The 13953-nt window shown below is 42.4% G+C and overlaps 1 protein-coding gene across 2 annotated transcripts in view; it reads right to left on the bottom strand.

The window, feature by feature from the left end:
• Window positions 1–13527, bottom strand: part of INO80D (INO80 complex subunit D) — a 43963-nt gene extending 30436 nt beyond the window's left edge. For both annotated transcript variants that reach the window (XM_084289468.1, XM_084289469.1), the window contains exons 1-3: window positions 12735–13527; window positions 4836–4931; window positions 4483–4729 (exon numbers count right to left, since the gene is read on the bottom strand). In XM_084289468.1, the coding sequence (XP_084145594.1) occupies window positions 4483–4700 (218 nt within the window). In that variant the 5' untranslated portion in view covers window positions 4701–4729; window positions 4836–4931; window positions 12735–13527. The remainder of the gene's footprint in view (window positions 1–4482; window positions 4730–4835; window positions 4932–12734) is intronic.
• Window positions 13528–13953: the final 426 nt, after the last annotated feature.

Here is a 13953-nt window from a genome sequence, read left to right as displayed (position 1 = left end):
TAGAGTAGAGTAGAACATGATCTGAGAAAATTAAGTTTTGTGGAACAACTAAATAAAAAATAAATTATTCCTAGTCTTAATGGACAAAAAAAAAATAACACAAAAGCCCAAATCAACTTCGCAAAAGTTATAACACTTCAGATTAGTAACTTTCAATTTGTCATCCCACTCCTAAAGAAGCAATGCATGAACTGCTTCCAAAGGGTCCATAAAAGGTAAAAAAGAAAAAGCAAATTCTGATATGCTCTTTAACAGTCTCCATATATGTATTTTCTTGAAGGATCCACACCCATAAGTTTTTCAAAAATCAAAAAAGTCTGAAAAACACTACTACATGTTATTATCTAAATGATTTCTTCATTACATTAAGTTGTAAGTAATAAATGTATCTAAATGAGACAAGCTGAAAGCCAGCAAAGAATGGAGTTCTTATTGGAACAGACTAGAATACTGTAAGGTCATACCAAGAGGTGCACTTTTAAAAATTAAAATTCTGTAATGAGGGCTCAATAAAACTTCCATTGAATTCAACAACAATATTCACGTAATTAAAATTAAGCATTTTCTTAATATTTTCTTTGAGCAAGACTGAAATCAGTTAGAATAGCACTTTTAGTATGACAGAAGAAAAACAACAAACAGACAAGAAAAGCACAATGGATTTTTTTCCCTTAATCCGATAAAAGAGTGTTGCTCAATTTGAATGTTTCCTTTATATTGTTCAGAATTTAAATATCTCCATGCTGTGTTTGTGCAGGAGTGAGAAGGTAAAACTGTGAAAACCAAGAAGAAAGCAAAATATAGAAAAGGTGAATAAACCCATGAAAAGGTAATTAGTTTATCATTCTTCTCTGAGTTTTAGGCAGTTATGCGTTTTGCTTGTTTGTTCAACTCTAACAGGATCATTTTTATACGACAGAGAATAAAGCTTTGGTTCTTACAACCGACCATGCCGCATTACTGAAAGCCAACAATATCTTACACAGGCATCACCCCTGGGCACAAATCCATAGATACCGGACTACAGCATAAGGAAAATACAGATCACACACTTGCAGACTCCAGTACCCACTGACTTGGCTCTGCATCAATTCCCCGTTTTCCAGCATAATGGAGGCTGATACACTTTGCCCACCGGACTAAAAGGAGCAGGAAGAAATGGGGACTAAGTCTTCTCTGGGTAGCTCTACATGCAAGCAGCTTTGGCTAGGCATCATTTACAGGGACCAACTCCACCTTGGCCTTGCCAGACTCTGGCTGGTCCCACGTGGAGCCAGGTGGGCACACACACTGAATTACATCCCTCTCCTGCAGGCTCCAAGGCAGCTCTTTAGCTGGCCCTGACCCAAACTGGCTCTGGCTATACCTGGTGCTGCAGAGTCTGGTGCAGATGTCAAGTGGCTCTGCTGGAAGCAGCCAAGAGCCAGCTGAGTTGAGGCAGGAAGTTCTTTGGATCGGAGGCGATGCCAGGGAAACAGCTCATGCTCTGTAGCATACAGACTACCGGGAAGACGGAATAGCTCCTGGAAGTAGCACAGTGCTTTCCATGTGGATTTGAGCTGGAAGATTTGAGCTGGAAGCCCAGGAGGGCGAAGCTGGCCCTGCACAGAGCCAGTGCTGGTAAGCTGCCATAGTGGCACAATTTGTCCTTTCTGTAACCTGCCAGTGAGTTTTTCTCAGCTGACAGCACCATGCTGAGTACCTAATATAGTTTCTTCCCATTCCTTATTCAGCGCTAAAGGCACCTATTCCGGCACAGGTAAGGTCAAATGTAGTCAAAAGGTACTGTAAGGGCAGTGGGTTGATATCCATTAAAACCATTGTAATGCAAAGCCCACAAAAGGTGATGGGCCATGAAGGCAGCTTCTGGACAGTGCCCCACATTATGGGGAAGTTAAGAATCCAGAAAGTAAGGTTTTCTACCTACACCTGCATCATGCTTCACAGTACATCCCAGGTTTGTGTTGGGTTTGGCCACTTATTTCAAGGAAGATTTAATTAAACTGGAGAGTAGCTTGCATGTTAACAAAGTATTTACACTCACTTGAAAGAAGACAGATAAAATTATGTTTAACCTACCTAAAGTATAACAACTCTATAATAAAATAATAAGCTGAACTTTATTATCTATGCATGTATTTGAACAAGAAAAAACGAGGAAACGCAGATTCACAGCCCATGTTAGTATATGTTCTTTCAAAACAAAATAGTGAATAGAGAAACTAGACTTCAAATTCGGCAATGAAGTCATGCACTATTAATAGATTTAATTTCTAGAATGTTAATGGTTAATAAGAAATCTAATAATATAACAGAATATTAAACATCATCGTGGTTAGTGGCATCTCATTTGTCCAGGGTCAAGGAATAATTATTTTTAATTATCTGTGGTAAGACTGAGGTTTTTGGCATATAATGCATGAAACCTGTTAAGACTTTTTACTTTTCATAATCTTTAAAGATATATAGGAAGATAGCTGTCAGAACATCCTACAGGCTGCTTCTGATCATGTAGTTACATGTCTGAAACTGACAAAATGACCATCTGACAGAAAATTTGTACACAGAAAATTAAAAGCTGAGAATGAAGAACTCAGACAGAGCAAACATTTTTATATTGAACAGAGTGTGAAAAAAGTCTCCTAAGAAACAGATACAGGTTTGCCTGCCAAAAAAAAAAAATGCTTGGAGCAGGCGCAGTCTTATCACTAGTATTCATCAAGTTTTATTGTTAAAACTAAACTCTGCCCTGAGAAGCAGTCTTTTAAAATATTCTTTCAAACTATCACATCCTCTCATTTGAAATTAAAAGTTTATTTTCTCCTTCAGACACCTGCTGTCCTCTTCAAGTACTGTAATGTGACACTCGACATGCAGTTGAATTATTCTAATATAACATACACCAGATGTCATGACCACACTTCACTTTAACTTGAGAAAAATCAAAAAGAACAAAGTGTGAACTCAATTCAAGGTGTAAAGAAAAATCTCAAATTCCATGGGAACATATGAGACCTAAAAAGTGTCATTAAGTATTATCATTTCTATTGTATTTAAGTATGAATTCTTGTAAACAGCAACTCTGTCTGAGTCCGTTCTTACATCAGAAATTACAGCATATTTGCTCTAACAATTTCTATGATCATTTTTACAAGCTTACTTCCAAAGTGCCACAATTGTACAGAAGCAAAGAAACAGTCACCGACTGTCAAATTACAGCTTAAAGTTATTCATCTTGTGCCATTTGAGCATTTGCCCTACAGCTTTTGACAAACATTCATGTTTTTTTTCTCACTTCATCAGTCTCCTCAACTGAAATGGCAGGTGAAGTGCAAGTTAATTTAGAGCACAGTCCAACTGTTATTTCAGACAAGAGAGGGAGCTGTGAGCCGAGAAAGAAGTTATATGTAGGGCACAGTGGGAACACTGCTAATAATGCAAAAGGTTAGTGAATGGCAGCTAATAATGTGAAAGGTCAGTGAAGAGTGGTTTGGTTCTTTTTTGGCATATTTTGTTTACATTTTAGTTTAAAAAAAAAATATGTCTGTAACAGAACAAACCTCAGGTAGTTAAACACATTAATTAAATACTGTGGTACTGGCAAAACCTGTAGCAATGACTGAAAATTTAAAGTCATATTTATGAGCCAAGATCAGAAAAATTCTGCTATTTCACCCCAAGCAGCACCAATGAGATTTGCCTTCAAGAAGTCTTAAAGAGCAAGAAAAAAAAGCCCTCGTGGATACACTATGGGCTGCAATTTAGGAAAACTTGTTTGAATTCCCAGCTCTCCAACATCTTCAAGCATTATCTCTCACAAGCCATTTAGTATGTGGGCACCTCAGGCATCTTCATTTGGGCAGGGAGAGGGAGAGAAAAGAGAGGAAGCAGAGAAGAAAGGGAGCGAACAGCACTTTCGCAGTTGGCTGATTGTTATCAAGCAGTATGTATTTTATTCCAGTAATATACCACCACAGATCCATACTAAAGCAAGATCGCTGAACTGTAATTCCGCTTTCGTCCCTGTGTGTCACTGTTCCCTAAGCCCAGAAGGTATGCGTTTTCAACTGTTTATCCTGAAAAAGGAGTTGAAAGTGTGCTTTTGCCACAGCTGGCCAAACAAGTGGGTCCTTTTAAGAGCACATACTGTGAGTGACATGGCAAATTAGTCAGATCTGCAGATATTGTGTAGCAGGTTTGATCCACAATTTATAGTGAGTTTGAGCGAAGCAATAAACTCTTCTGAAAACTTGGGAGTACGTTCCTTGGGAGAAAGTTACTGCCTCCTTTGTGTACTTGATGCCCACTGAAAATAAAATAAAGTTTACTGGTCTTACAACAAAACCCTCAAAGAAACATCCTGGAATTCAATTCACTCAGGCCAGTTCCTCCCTTATCCTGAAACCAGGCACAGTCGTAAAAGGAAGCTCATGCCTACGGCCCAGCCACTTCCCACATCGCAGATGGGCAACCGCCACTCACCTACGATCCTCAGATTTGGGGATGGGGTTGGTGCAGCGTTGGCTGTTATACTTGGCCACATATTCACATTGCTTGAAGGGGGCAGTCTTGTCCTCCAGAACGTGTCTGATACAGAAGGCGTAGCCGTTAAGTCGCCTCTGCTTGCACAGTTTGGGGCTATACGAGCACAAGGGCTTATTGTCAACCTCAGAGAAGTGTATGTGTTTGCCTTCATACATCACGTGACTCTATTCCTTGTGAACATCAGCTGAAAGAACCGAAATATTAAGAAAAATCACATAAGGAAAAGGAAATGCATTCAGTTATACATTGTGTATTTCATGTTGGTGGGAAGGAGGGACCCAAAACAATACCTGATTTTAAATCTTCTGTATCATATCAATGTTAAGAGAGAGCCCCAAGGACACCACTATCCTGGAATGATGATGAATCAAGATGAAGCAGATTGTCTACGGAAAACATCAAAAAGGTCAAAGTCAGTCAGAATACAACAGATAGGATCATCCTGCTTAATAAGTGAGTGGCTAGAAGCAGCCACTTAACCTGTGATTCAGGTAGCATCCAATAAACCAAATTCATTAGCACAACAGTTTTCAACTAGCAGTCACAGATCTCTGGAAACTGTAAAAGGAAATTATTGAAGAAAAAAAGTTTACCATCACCTTGCTTAAACCTGCCAAAAAAACCTCCACTCATCTACCAGTAAATTATTAGGAGTTACAAGTTGAAAAAGGTTAAGCAACAAATTAGATTACCTGTTTTCAGGAATCACGTTGAATGCTGGCATAACATTAACTCATTTGATCACAAGAAAGGTTTTTACTTAAGTATCTTTGCTCTACCAAATATTAATTTTATCATGCAGTGCAGGATTTTTTCTTTTTAATCTGTCTTTATCACACCTGGTGAACAGACTTCACATCTTAAAGTTGCACAAACTTTTGCAAGCATCAGTATAAAGTCCTTCCTAAGGTCATCACAATCCTTCAGAGCTTCACCTACCTTATTGTGTTTGTTTTATGTAAATGCTGTCCTTAATGATTACTCCCATTGACCCCAGGAAGGCTGAAATGTCATTTCAGCAGGAGGCCGTTTTCTTCCCCATTGCCCCAAAACAGATTCCCACACTGCAATGAAATACCAAATTCATAAAAACTTAAGGTACTCTTCACAGGGATCTCCTGGAAAGAGTGCAGCAGAGGGACACAAAGATGATACAGGGCCTGGAGCATCTTCCCTATGAGGGAAGGGAAGTTGTGGAGTCTCCTCTGGAGATATTCAAGGCCCATCTGGTCACCTACCTGGGCAACCTGCTCTAAGGAACCTGCTTTGGCAGGGGGGTTGGACCCAATGATCTCTGGAGGTCCCTTCCAACCCTTATAATTCTGTGATTCTGTGATTTTCCACCACTATGCAGTCTTTAGCAATCAATTTTTTTTTAAACACACACACACAGAAAAAAAAAAAAAAAAAAAAAAAAACAACAAAGCAGCATCAAGGAATATTTAACAGTACATACAACCTGCAGCTCCTTTGCTAGAGCCAGCTTAACCTGCAAAAGGCAGCTCTTACTCAGAAAGGTCATCCTGAAGCACAGGAATAAACTCTTGAAGATGGTGTGTTCAGTACAGTTCAGTTCCATACGCATTATATACCAAGCAAAGGAACATACATAAAGATGATATTGAGGAAATATGTAGTAAATGACATGGGACAAATGTACAGATTACCACCTCAACTGACTTAGTTATTCCCAAGGCCCCAAATGGCAAGGGAAGGGAACCTATGGCCTTTACAGAAAAGATCCCACTTCCTCTGGTGAAGGAACAGGACTTCTCTCCCCACTGCATAAAAACACCTTGAGAAAACAAAAAGTAACTTTCCTGGATCCCCAAATGCTGTGGTACTTGAAGTCACTATGACAAAACCAAACACCCTAATGTACCTCTAGCAGTAAACTGCATAAAGCTGACACTTCCATTAGCACACATCTAGCTGTACAGCCAGGACAGAAGCACTAAAAATTCAAAGACACACTTAACAATTATTTAAATAGTTTTACAAGTACACATGCAGCACATACAGCATGCAGATTGGAGACTTGCCACAAAACGTAGGTGGCATGAACACCAGCGACCTGATTAATCATTTGACATTAACTAGGATCGCCCCATGTTTCCTCTTCATACACAGTTCCCTTTCCACACTCCAGGGCAGGGGCCTGGCACTTTGTTTACACCAAACAGCCAAAACACAAGCACAGACATCAAAAACAGTTCCTATCACCTTTCCCTTGATGCAGGGGAGCACAGGAAAGCAGAGTGCATAAATTTAAAACTGATCATTGGCGTATGGCCCTTCACAACATATCTACCCTACAAGCAACTATGTGAAAGAAAAGAAATCCCACAGCCTAGCAATAGGTGGTGACCTGGGTTTGAGTCCCAAATGCTTGATAAACAGCTCTCTCTATTACTATGGTAGAGAGAGTAATCAAATGGGTCTCAACCAATTGCATCTCTTACACAGAGTGCAACAGACAAAGTCTTTTGCTCTGGAGTTTGCTGCTCTTAACAGCTACCCAAGGCTTGTATTTGTGACATGCTGGACAGGATGAAAAATTGGAAAGAACATCTGAATCTTCAAAGATGGGGTAACTCACATGCTGCTCTCTTTCTCTTGTATTTACCAGCACCTTTCAAGCTACTGCTATTATGCTTTGTAGAGTTTTTAGATTGATCAATGACCTCCTTCTCTTTTGCACAACCCAGCAATATTTCTTTCCTGAAGGTTATCAAGCAACAGACCAAAAAAAGAGTTTTTCAGAGCAGTTCCAAAGTAAACAACAAGAAACACATATCCAGGGTTCCTAAGTTAGGTTTCTGTAAGAAAAATACACTGCAGTTCTCAGCCACTATAATCCTGGATTTATTCTTGTGTCCCCAGTCTTATTTTTGGATTTAGCTTGCAATTAAGTCTTATTTTTGCACTTAACTTGACTGTGTCAAGGAAGGCGCGGTATTTTCCATCTCACTTGTCAGAAAGATGCAGGACACAAGTATGATGCCATATGAAACATTTAAGCAAAAATACTAAAAGTAATCCTCAGGGAAACCAACGAGCTCAAGCATGTATTTGGGGTCTATATATACACATAAAAATATAACCATATTAAAAATCCTGATAGGAATCGAACAGAGCAACTACAGAGTAATGAACAGAAAGAGAGCTGATACACCTGGCAGACAGGGTTATATAGAAAAACTACAGCAATTCTCTCAAACTGCAATGATATCTTTATTGGCAGACTCCTATACAGACCTCCAAAAGACAGCAGCACTGTGCGGGCGCGCTGCCGGAGACTGAACTCATGCTATGCCTAAAACGAGCCTTTTCATTTAGTTCCATGCTACGTACATATACACACACAAATACAACAACGACTTTTTAATCTCTCAACTCTGATTTAATCTGATGTAGTATTTTATTTCGAGCAAAAGAGACAGGAGTTCTTAACAGAGCTTTTTGCTGCTACACAAAAGTAGCACAAGCATGGAACAGGCACATGTCGCCTAACTGAAGAGAACTGAAACTACACTTAGCTAAATAGTGGGTGGGGGAGAAATTATTTTTGTCCCACAGGATTCAGTAAGAGATGACGGAAACATGGACTTCCCCTGGAAAAATCAAAAGCTTAAGCAGCTGTACTTCGCTGCAAAAATATCAGGGTAGAAAACCTTTTGGAAGTAGTTTTGGGGTTTGCAACTACACTCCACGCTGAAGGTGCAGAGAGGTTCAAAACAAACATAGTTCATGCCTGCATGTGCTCACACTGGCTTAAGCCACAACTCATGAATGAGAAATCAGAGGCTACTTCTTGAGGAATCTACATTTTCCTCAAACTGGTTCTAAACAAATGATTTAGAGAGTCTGAAGCAACAATGCAAAGAACAGAAGAGAACCCAGAAATCTTGTCATTGCGAAATAATGTAGGTAGGACATGAGTGATGCTGAAAAACATGATAGTGGTAAGGGATAAGGTGAATACAGAGCAGTCATGTACCAAATCATACAACATTAGAACTAGGGACACTTGAGAAAGCTAGATTGACTCAAAATATATTAAAGAAATATTTCTTTATTTTTGCTACTCACAAGTGGTGAGCTGCTGAACTTGCTGTCATGGGAAGCTATGGAAGCAGACAGCATCAGCAGGTTCAAAAAGTTCACAGACAATGGGGACAGATACTAAAGGAAATGGGCAGTGATATACTCGCCAGCATGCCTAATTTCATAAATACAGATGTTGGAGGAGCAAGAAGAAAAAATAAATAAATAAATAAAAAGCAGCTGGGCTTTCGTACTGTCCATAAATAGCATCAGTTAGTCCCACTGTCCAAGACAGAACAGTAGGCAGGATCGACCCCTAATCTTACCCAGCAGGGTACTCCTTATGTTCTTATAACCTTACCCCTAACATTTGTAATTTGATGACATTAATTTCTCCCCTTCTCCCACTTTTTATACCTGAACAGATGACTGGAAGAGAATCTACTTGCCGCGGTAAAAGCCCTATCTGGACATGTAAAGAGCAACAAATTGAGTGCCCTAGTAAGGCTTTCCAGCAAGGACAGGCAGGACCCAGAGCAGAGTCACACTCTGTGACAGCACCACTTTGAGCAGAACTACTTGTCCTGCTGAGTGCAGCCACTGGTGGCCTGTAAGACAACAGGGAGTGGTTTGCAAGGTGACAGTGAAAGAGAAATAAAAGACCTAAACACACACATGCACACACCTCTGCAACTGTCAGTGCCTGCTGCCAGGCATTGGAAGAAGCCAGCTCACAACTGCTTTTAGCACTCCCAAAGAGGTGTAATCGGTTTCCTTGCAGCACACATCAACTCCAAGACAACTAAGCTGTAGCTCTGCACTCCACGTACCCTCTCCTCAAACAGTTAAACGGTCCTTCAGAGAGGTCAGGAAATGCTGTCACAGCAAACTTTGGGGAAAAATCTTTGCTAGATCATACTCAGTATCTGTATCATGTCACACTGAAATTTGGTACCTTCATCATCAGTATTTTACAGATAAGTTAATGGCTACTAGAAAGCCTGAAAATTTGCAGTCCCAGAACCCAATCAGTAATCCTAAGAAAACCCTGAGCATAAAATAATTTAAACCATGTGGGTTAGACACACTCTTAAATGTATGCTCAGAATTTGACATTCAACCTAAATGAGACCAAATTTAGGCAATGGAATCCCCAAATGCGTTGTAAATTGCAACACAATTACACATCCGTGGTTAAAATATGTATAATTAAGAGGAGAACTTAGAGGTTCACAGACTGCATCCAAATAAAAGTCACGACTAAAGACATCTTAACTGTGTTGGTTTGAATTTCCTAACACCAGTGCAGATTTAATGCTATATTGCTTGGTGTGTTCATGAGATTTCACAGACAAGGTACAACAGTCTACATACGCTTCCAAAACCATCAACCTGAGGCTAGAAAGCAGAACTCAGATCTCCCTGAAGCTCAGCTTTTCCACAAAAACAGGCAGCATAAATAGTAGCTTTACCAATTCTTCAATTTGACCAAGAGTTGAATTCCCTGTGTTCCACTTGCCTGACCCTTTTGCTGGGACCAACAGTAAATATATGGATTTTAAGGTGTTTTGGCAACATGCAATCTAATCCGTTCAGAGATGAGCAGAGACCATAAAAAATCATGACAAAAAGACACACATTTAAAGCTACCTTACTGTAAAACCTTCCCATCAGTACTAGTAAAAATATAAGAAAGAAAGAAAGCAAAAATACTCCTTTTTCTTTCCATTTCATACCAGGCAATGAGCATCTCTCTGGGAAGTGCTCTGTTCTATCAAGAGAAGCTACACCACATCTAATTGTGGTCGACATCAACACCACAAAGCTGTAACTTCTGTCCCCATCCTACAACCTAACCATAACTTTGGCTTAGCTCTGGTCATTCAACAACTCAGACCTCTACCATGCTCAGCTACCAAACCGAGCCTGCTGTAATTCTAGAAACAAAACAGTCTTATTAGTAAAAGCATCCAAAATGAGATAAAAAAAAAAAAAACACTTGGAAGCAACCAAAGTCAGCTACATGGATGTTTATAAGGGACAATTTTATTAACCTGAGGAAAATGCTTGTTCAGTAAGACCTCTGAAGAGCCCCACACAAGTACAGGCATTGCATATGTGTGCCTGTACCCAAACAGATCTACCTGCAAGGCCAAGGCACTTAACATATAAGATAGTACAACACATTTTTAGTTGCCACCTAGAATCATATTTTCGACTAATTTTGCATGTGAAAATCTACCTAGGAAGACAGAAGCAGCAACAATCGTCCTCATTCTGCCTTTTTAGAAAGCTTCTACTCTGCAAAAAGGCAATTTATATTGCATAAGGACATCCAATATATTAACAGAAAAGCAGCACTACATTTTAAGCAACACCAACAATATGAATTATGCTTCAAAATATAATACAATAAACACAGAACTAAATTTTAGTATTATTCCTAGTAATAACTAAATAACATGTAGACTGGTAACAAGTTCCAATCAACAGCAGAAAACGTAACTAAGGAGGGGGGGAAAGGCACTTTCTATTCTAAACTGACCAGGTTGTTGTTTTTGTTTTCCTATACAAAATGAACTTCAGCAGGCAAGTTAATTTCTCCTGATTCACCCATCTGATAAATAGTACCTTAAATAAAATGTGACAAAGACAGCCCAAAATCTGAAAACCAACAAGCTTTTAAGACTGCAGGAATTTAAGAAACTTCAAATGATTTCTTGGGAGGAAAGATGCTCAGTAGAAAGATTCGTAACTGAAAACCATAGCTACGAGCACACTCCTATAGATTTCAATAAAACATTTCCTAAATATGGTTATTCCTGATCTAAGTAAGGCTCCAGACTGGTTCCATATCACTGGAAGTCTTTTGAACAAGGATTTCTCTATTTGACCTGACGGTCTAAGGCCCCAGTCCTGCAGTCCTATCCACACAGGCAGATTTTCATGCTTGCACAGAAACACGCTTATTTCAACATGGCCATAAACAAGACCAGGGTTTGCCAGGGAGACTGGGGCTGCAGAAAGAAGGCCTTCAGACACAGCAATAAATGGAACATTTAGGCAATTGCAACATCACAAAAAATGCACTTTAAAATGTTATCTCAAAATATCAAAACCATGATCCAGAAAGAAACCAGAGACTGAAACATACCACAGGATACCTTGCATCTGTACTTGAATTTAAAAAAAAAAAAAAAAAGCCATAAGTCCAAGTCCTTTATTTATTCAAATAACAGCTAACCTGCACTTGCATATGAAGTTAAATAAAATGCCTTAGCCTCATTTCTAGTCCCAATGGTGCAAAGACAAACAAACTTATTTTCACACAATACCAGAGTATCATTCTTGCTTCAGTGGGAATACTCAATAAATAAAATAAAGCAGCAGAGCTCCTCACAGAGCAGCCTTTTAGCAGTTGTAAGCTATCAAAGTTTCAATATGGTATTACAATAAATTTGTACCTCCTGAGGATCTACCATACTGCGAGAGCATGGTACATGCAACTCTGTAGGACCAGGCCCTACATAAAACTCATTCATTCATCATAGAAGTACTGAAACATCAAAATTACTCCTACTAAGTAAATTTGGGGTTGCATTCTGTAGATAATTTAGCTTTACAATTAAATTTATCTTACATGCTTATACATTACAAACAAATCACATAAAAGGTTGAAGATGGCTGTGAAAATGTCACTGAAAATGGCCTGTGAGTGACAGCTACACGCAAAACATTAGTGTTAGGGTTTATCCATCATCAGCACTGCCCGGTCAGTAAGGTCTTAGTATGACACTCCGACAGTACAACGGTGCCCACAGGATAGGACGCTCAGCTGTAAGGGAATGATGCACTGCCCTAAATTTGCCAATTTTAAGTATACCAATCCTCAAAAATTGAGAGCATCCTTAAAATAAACCCTCATCATATGTTGTTAAGTAACAAAGTTAGAACTAACTATAGATCTACATATTTTAATCAGATGGTGTAATATAAGGCTTTAAGCTAAGTGTTGCTGTCATTCCCCAAATTTATTCAAGGTTACTTGTACAAAGCAATTAGCCTTCTAAACTAAAAGACATTTTAAAGAACATTTAATCCAAACTACACATCTCCAGCATTAGAAACCAGAACTATTTCACCTGTGCTGGGTGAAGCGTGTTGGCTGGCTTTCCAGTGGGCTCACTTCACAACTACCAGACGTTCCTTTCCCTGAAAAAAAGCATCCTTTCACTTCCAGCTCCCGGCAGCAGCACCGAGAAGGCGACTCCTAACCCCACACCTGCCCCAAGGACCGACCGGGCCCCGACCCACGCTGGGACCCCTTGCCACGTTTGGGGACGCGGGATGGGGCCTGAGTCCGAGTCCCACTGTGCCCTGGCTGTTGAGGGGAGCCCCTTCCCCTGGCTGGGGTCTGTCCCCCCAGCCCACTCACACCCACCGGCCCTGGTGGGGCTGGGGGTGACCAGGGGACCCCGGGCAGGCCAGGGGCAGCCCCCAGCCCTGGCACATGGCAGGGCAGGGAGGCGAGGCTGAGCTGGCCCCTCACCCCCCGCCCTCACCCCCGGTTTTGGGGGGCACCCCGATACGGGGGCACAGCACCGGGGGAGGGCACTACGGGCACTCTGACGGCCTCCCCCAACCCCAAAAAGCCCCCCCAAAAAAGTTGCGGGGCGAAACCACCCGGGGCGAGGGGACACAACGGGGACGGGTGCGGGGGGGGTGGCGGGCAGGGGGGGGGGGCGGCGGCCGCGTCCCGGGGCACCCCCGGCGCATCCCCGCGGCCGCCGAGGCGGGGGCGCCGAGGGGGGGCGAGCACCCCAAAAACGCCGAGAAACTTTCCAGGCCGCGGCCCCGCACGCCCCGCGGGACCGGCACCGCCTCCGCCGCGGCGGCCCCGGACCGGGCTGGGGGCAGGGGTGCCCCCCACCCCCCCCCCGCGCCGCCGCTCATTAAAAGTCATTTTGGGAAATTAATGCCGCCCCCGGCCCCCCCCGGCCCGCGCCCCTCCCGCCGCCGCCCCCCCACTCCCCCCTTCGCCGCCCCGCGGAGGTTGGGGGGGGGGGTGGAAGCGGTCCCGCCGCGGCGCCCCCGCCGCCTTCCCCCCGGCCGCCCGGCTCCGGCTCCGGCAGCGGCGGGGCTCGGCCCGCTTTGGGCCCGGGGCCCGGCGCGGGGGGCCCGGCCCGGCCCGGCGGGGCGGGGAGCGGAGCGGCCAGGCCGCGCCGCGCTGAGGCCTAGCGCCCCCCCGCCCCCGTTCTCCCCCGCCGCCCTTCACCTCCCGGGCAAAGGCGCCGCAGCGCCGCGCCCCGAGCCTCCCGCTGGGTCCCGGCCACCGTCTCACCCCCCTCCGGGGCTCCTCTG

Source organism: Netta rufina (assembly GCF_964035555.1).
Source record: "Netta rufina genome assembly, chromosome: 6".
NCBI classification, from domain to species: Eukaryota; Metazoa; Chordata; class Aves; order Anseriformes; family Anatidae; genus Netta; species Netta rufina.
This window is presented reverse-complemented; position numbering and strand designations above follow the sequence as displayed.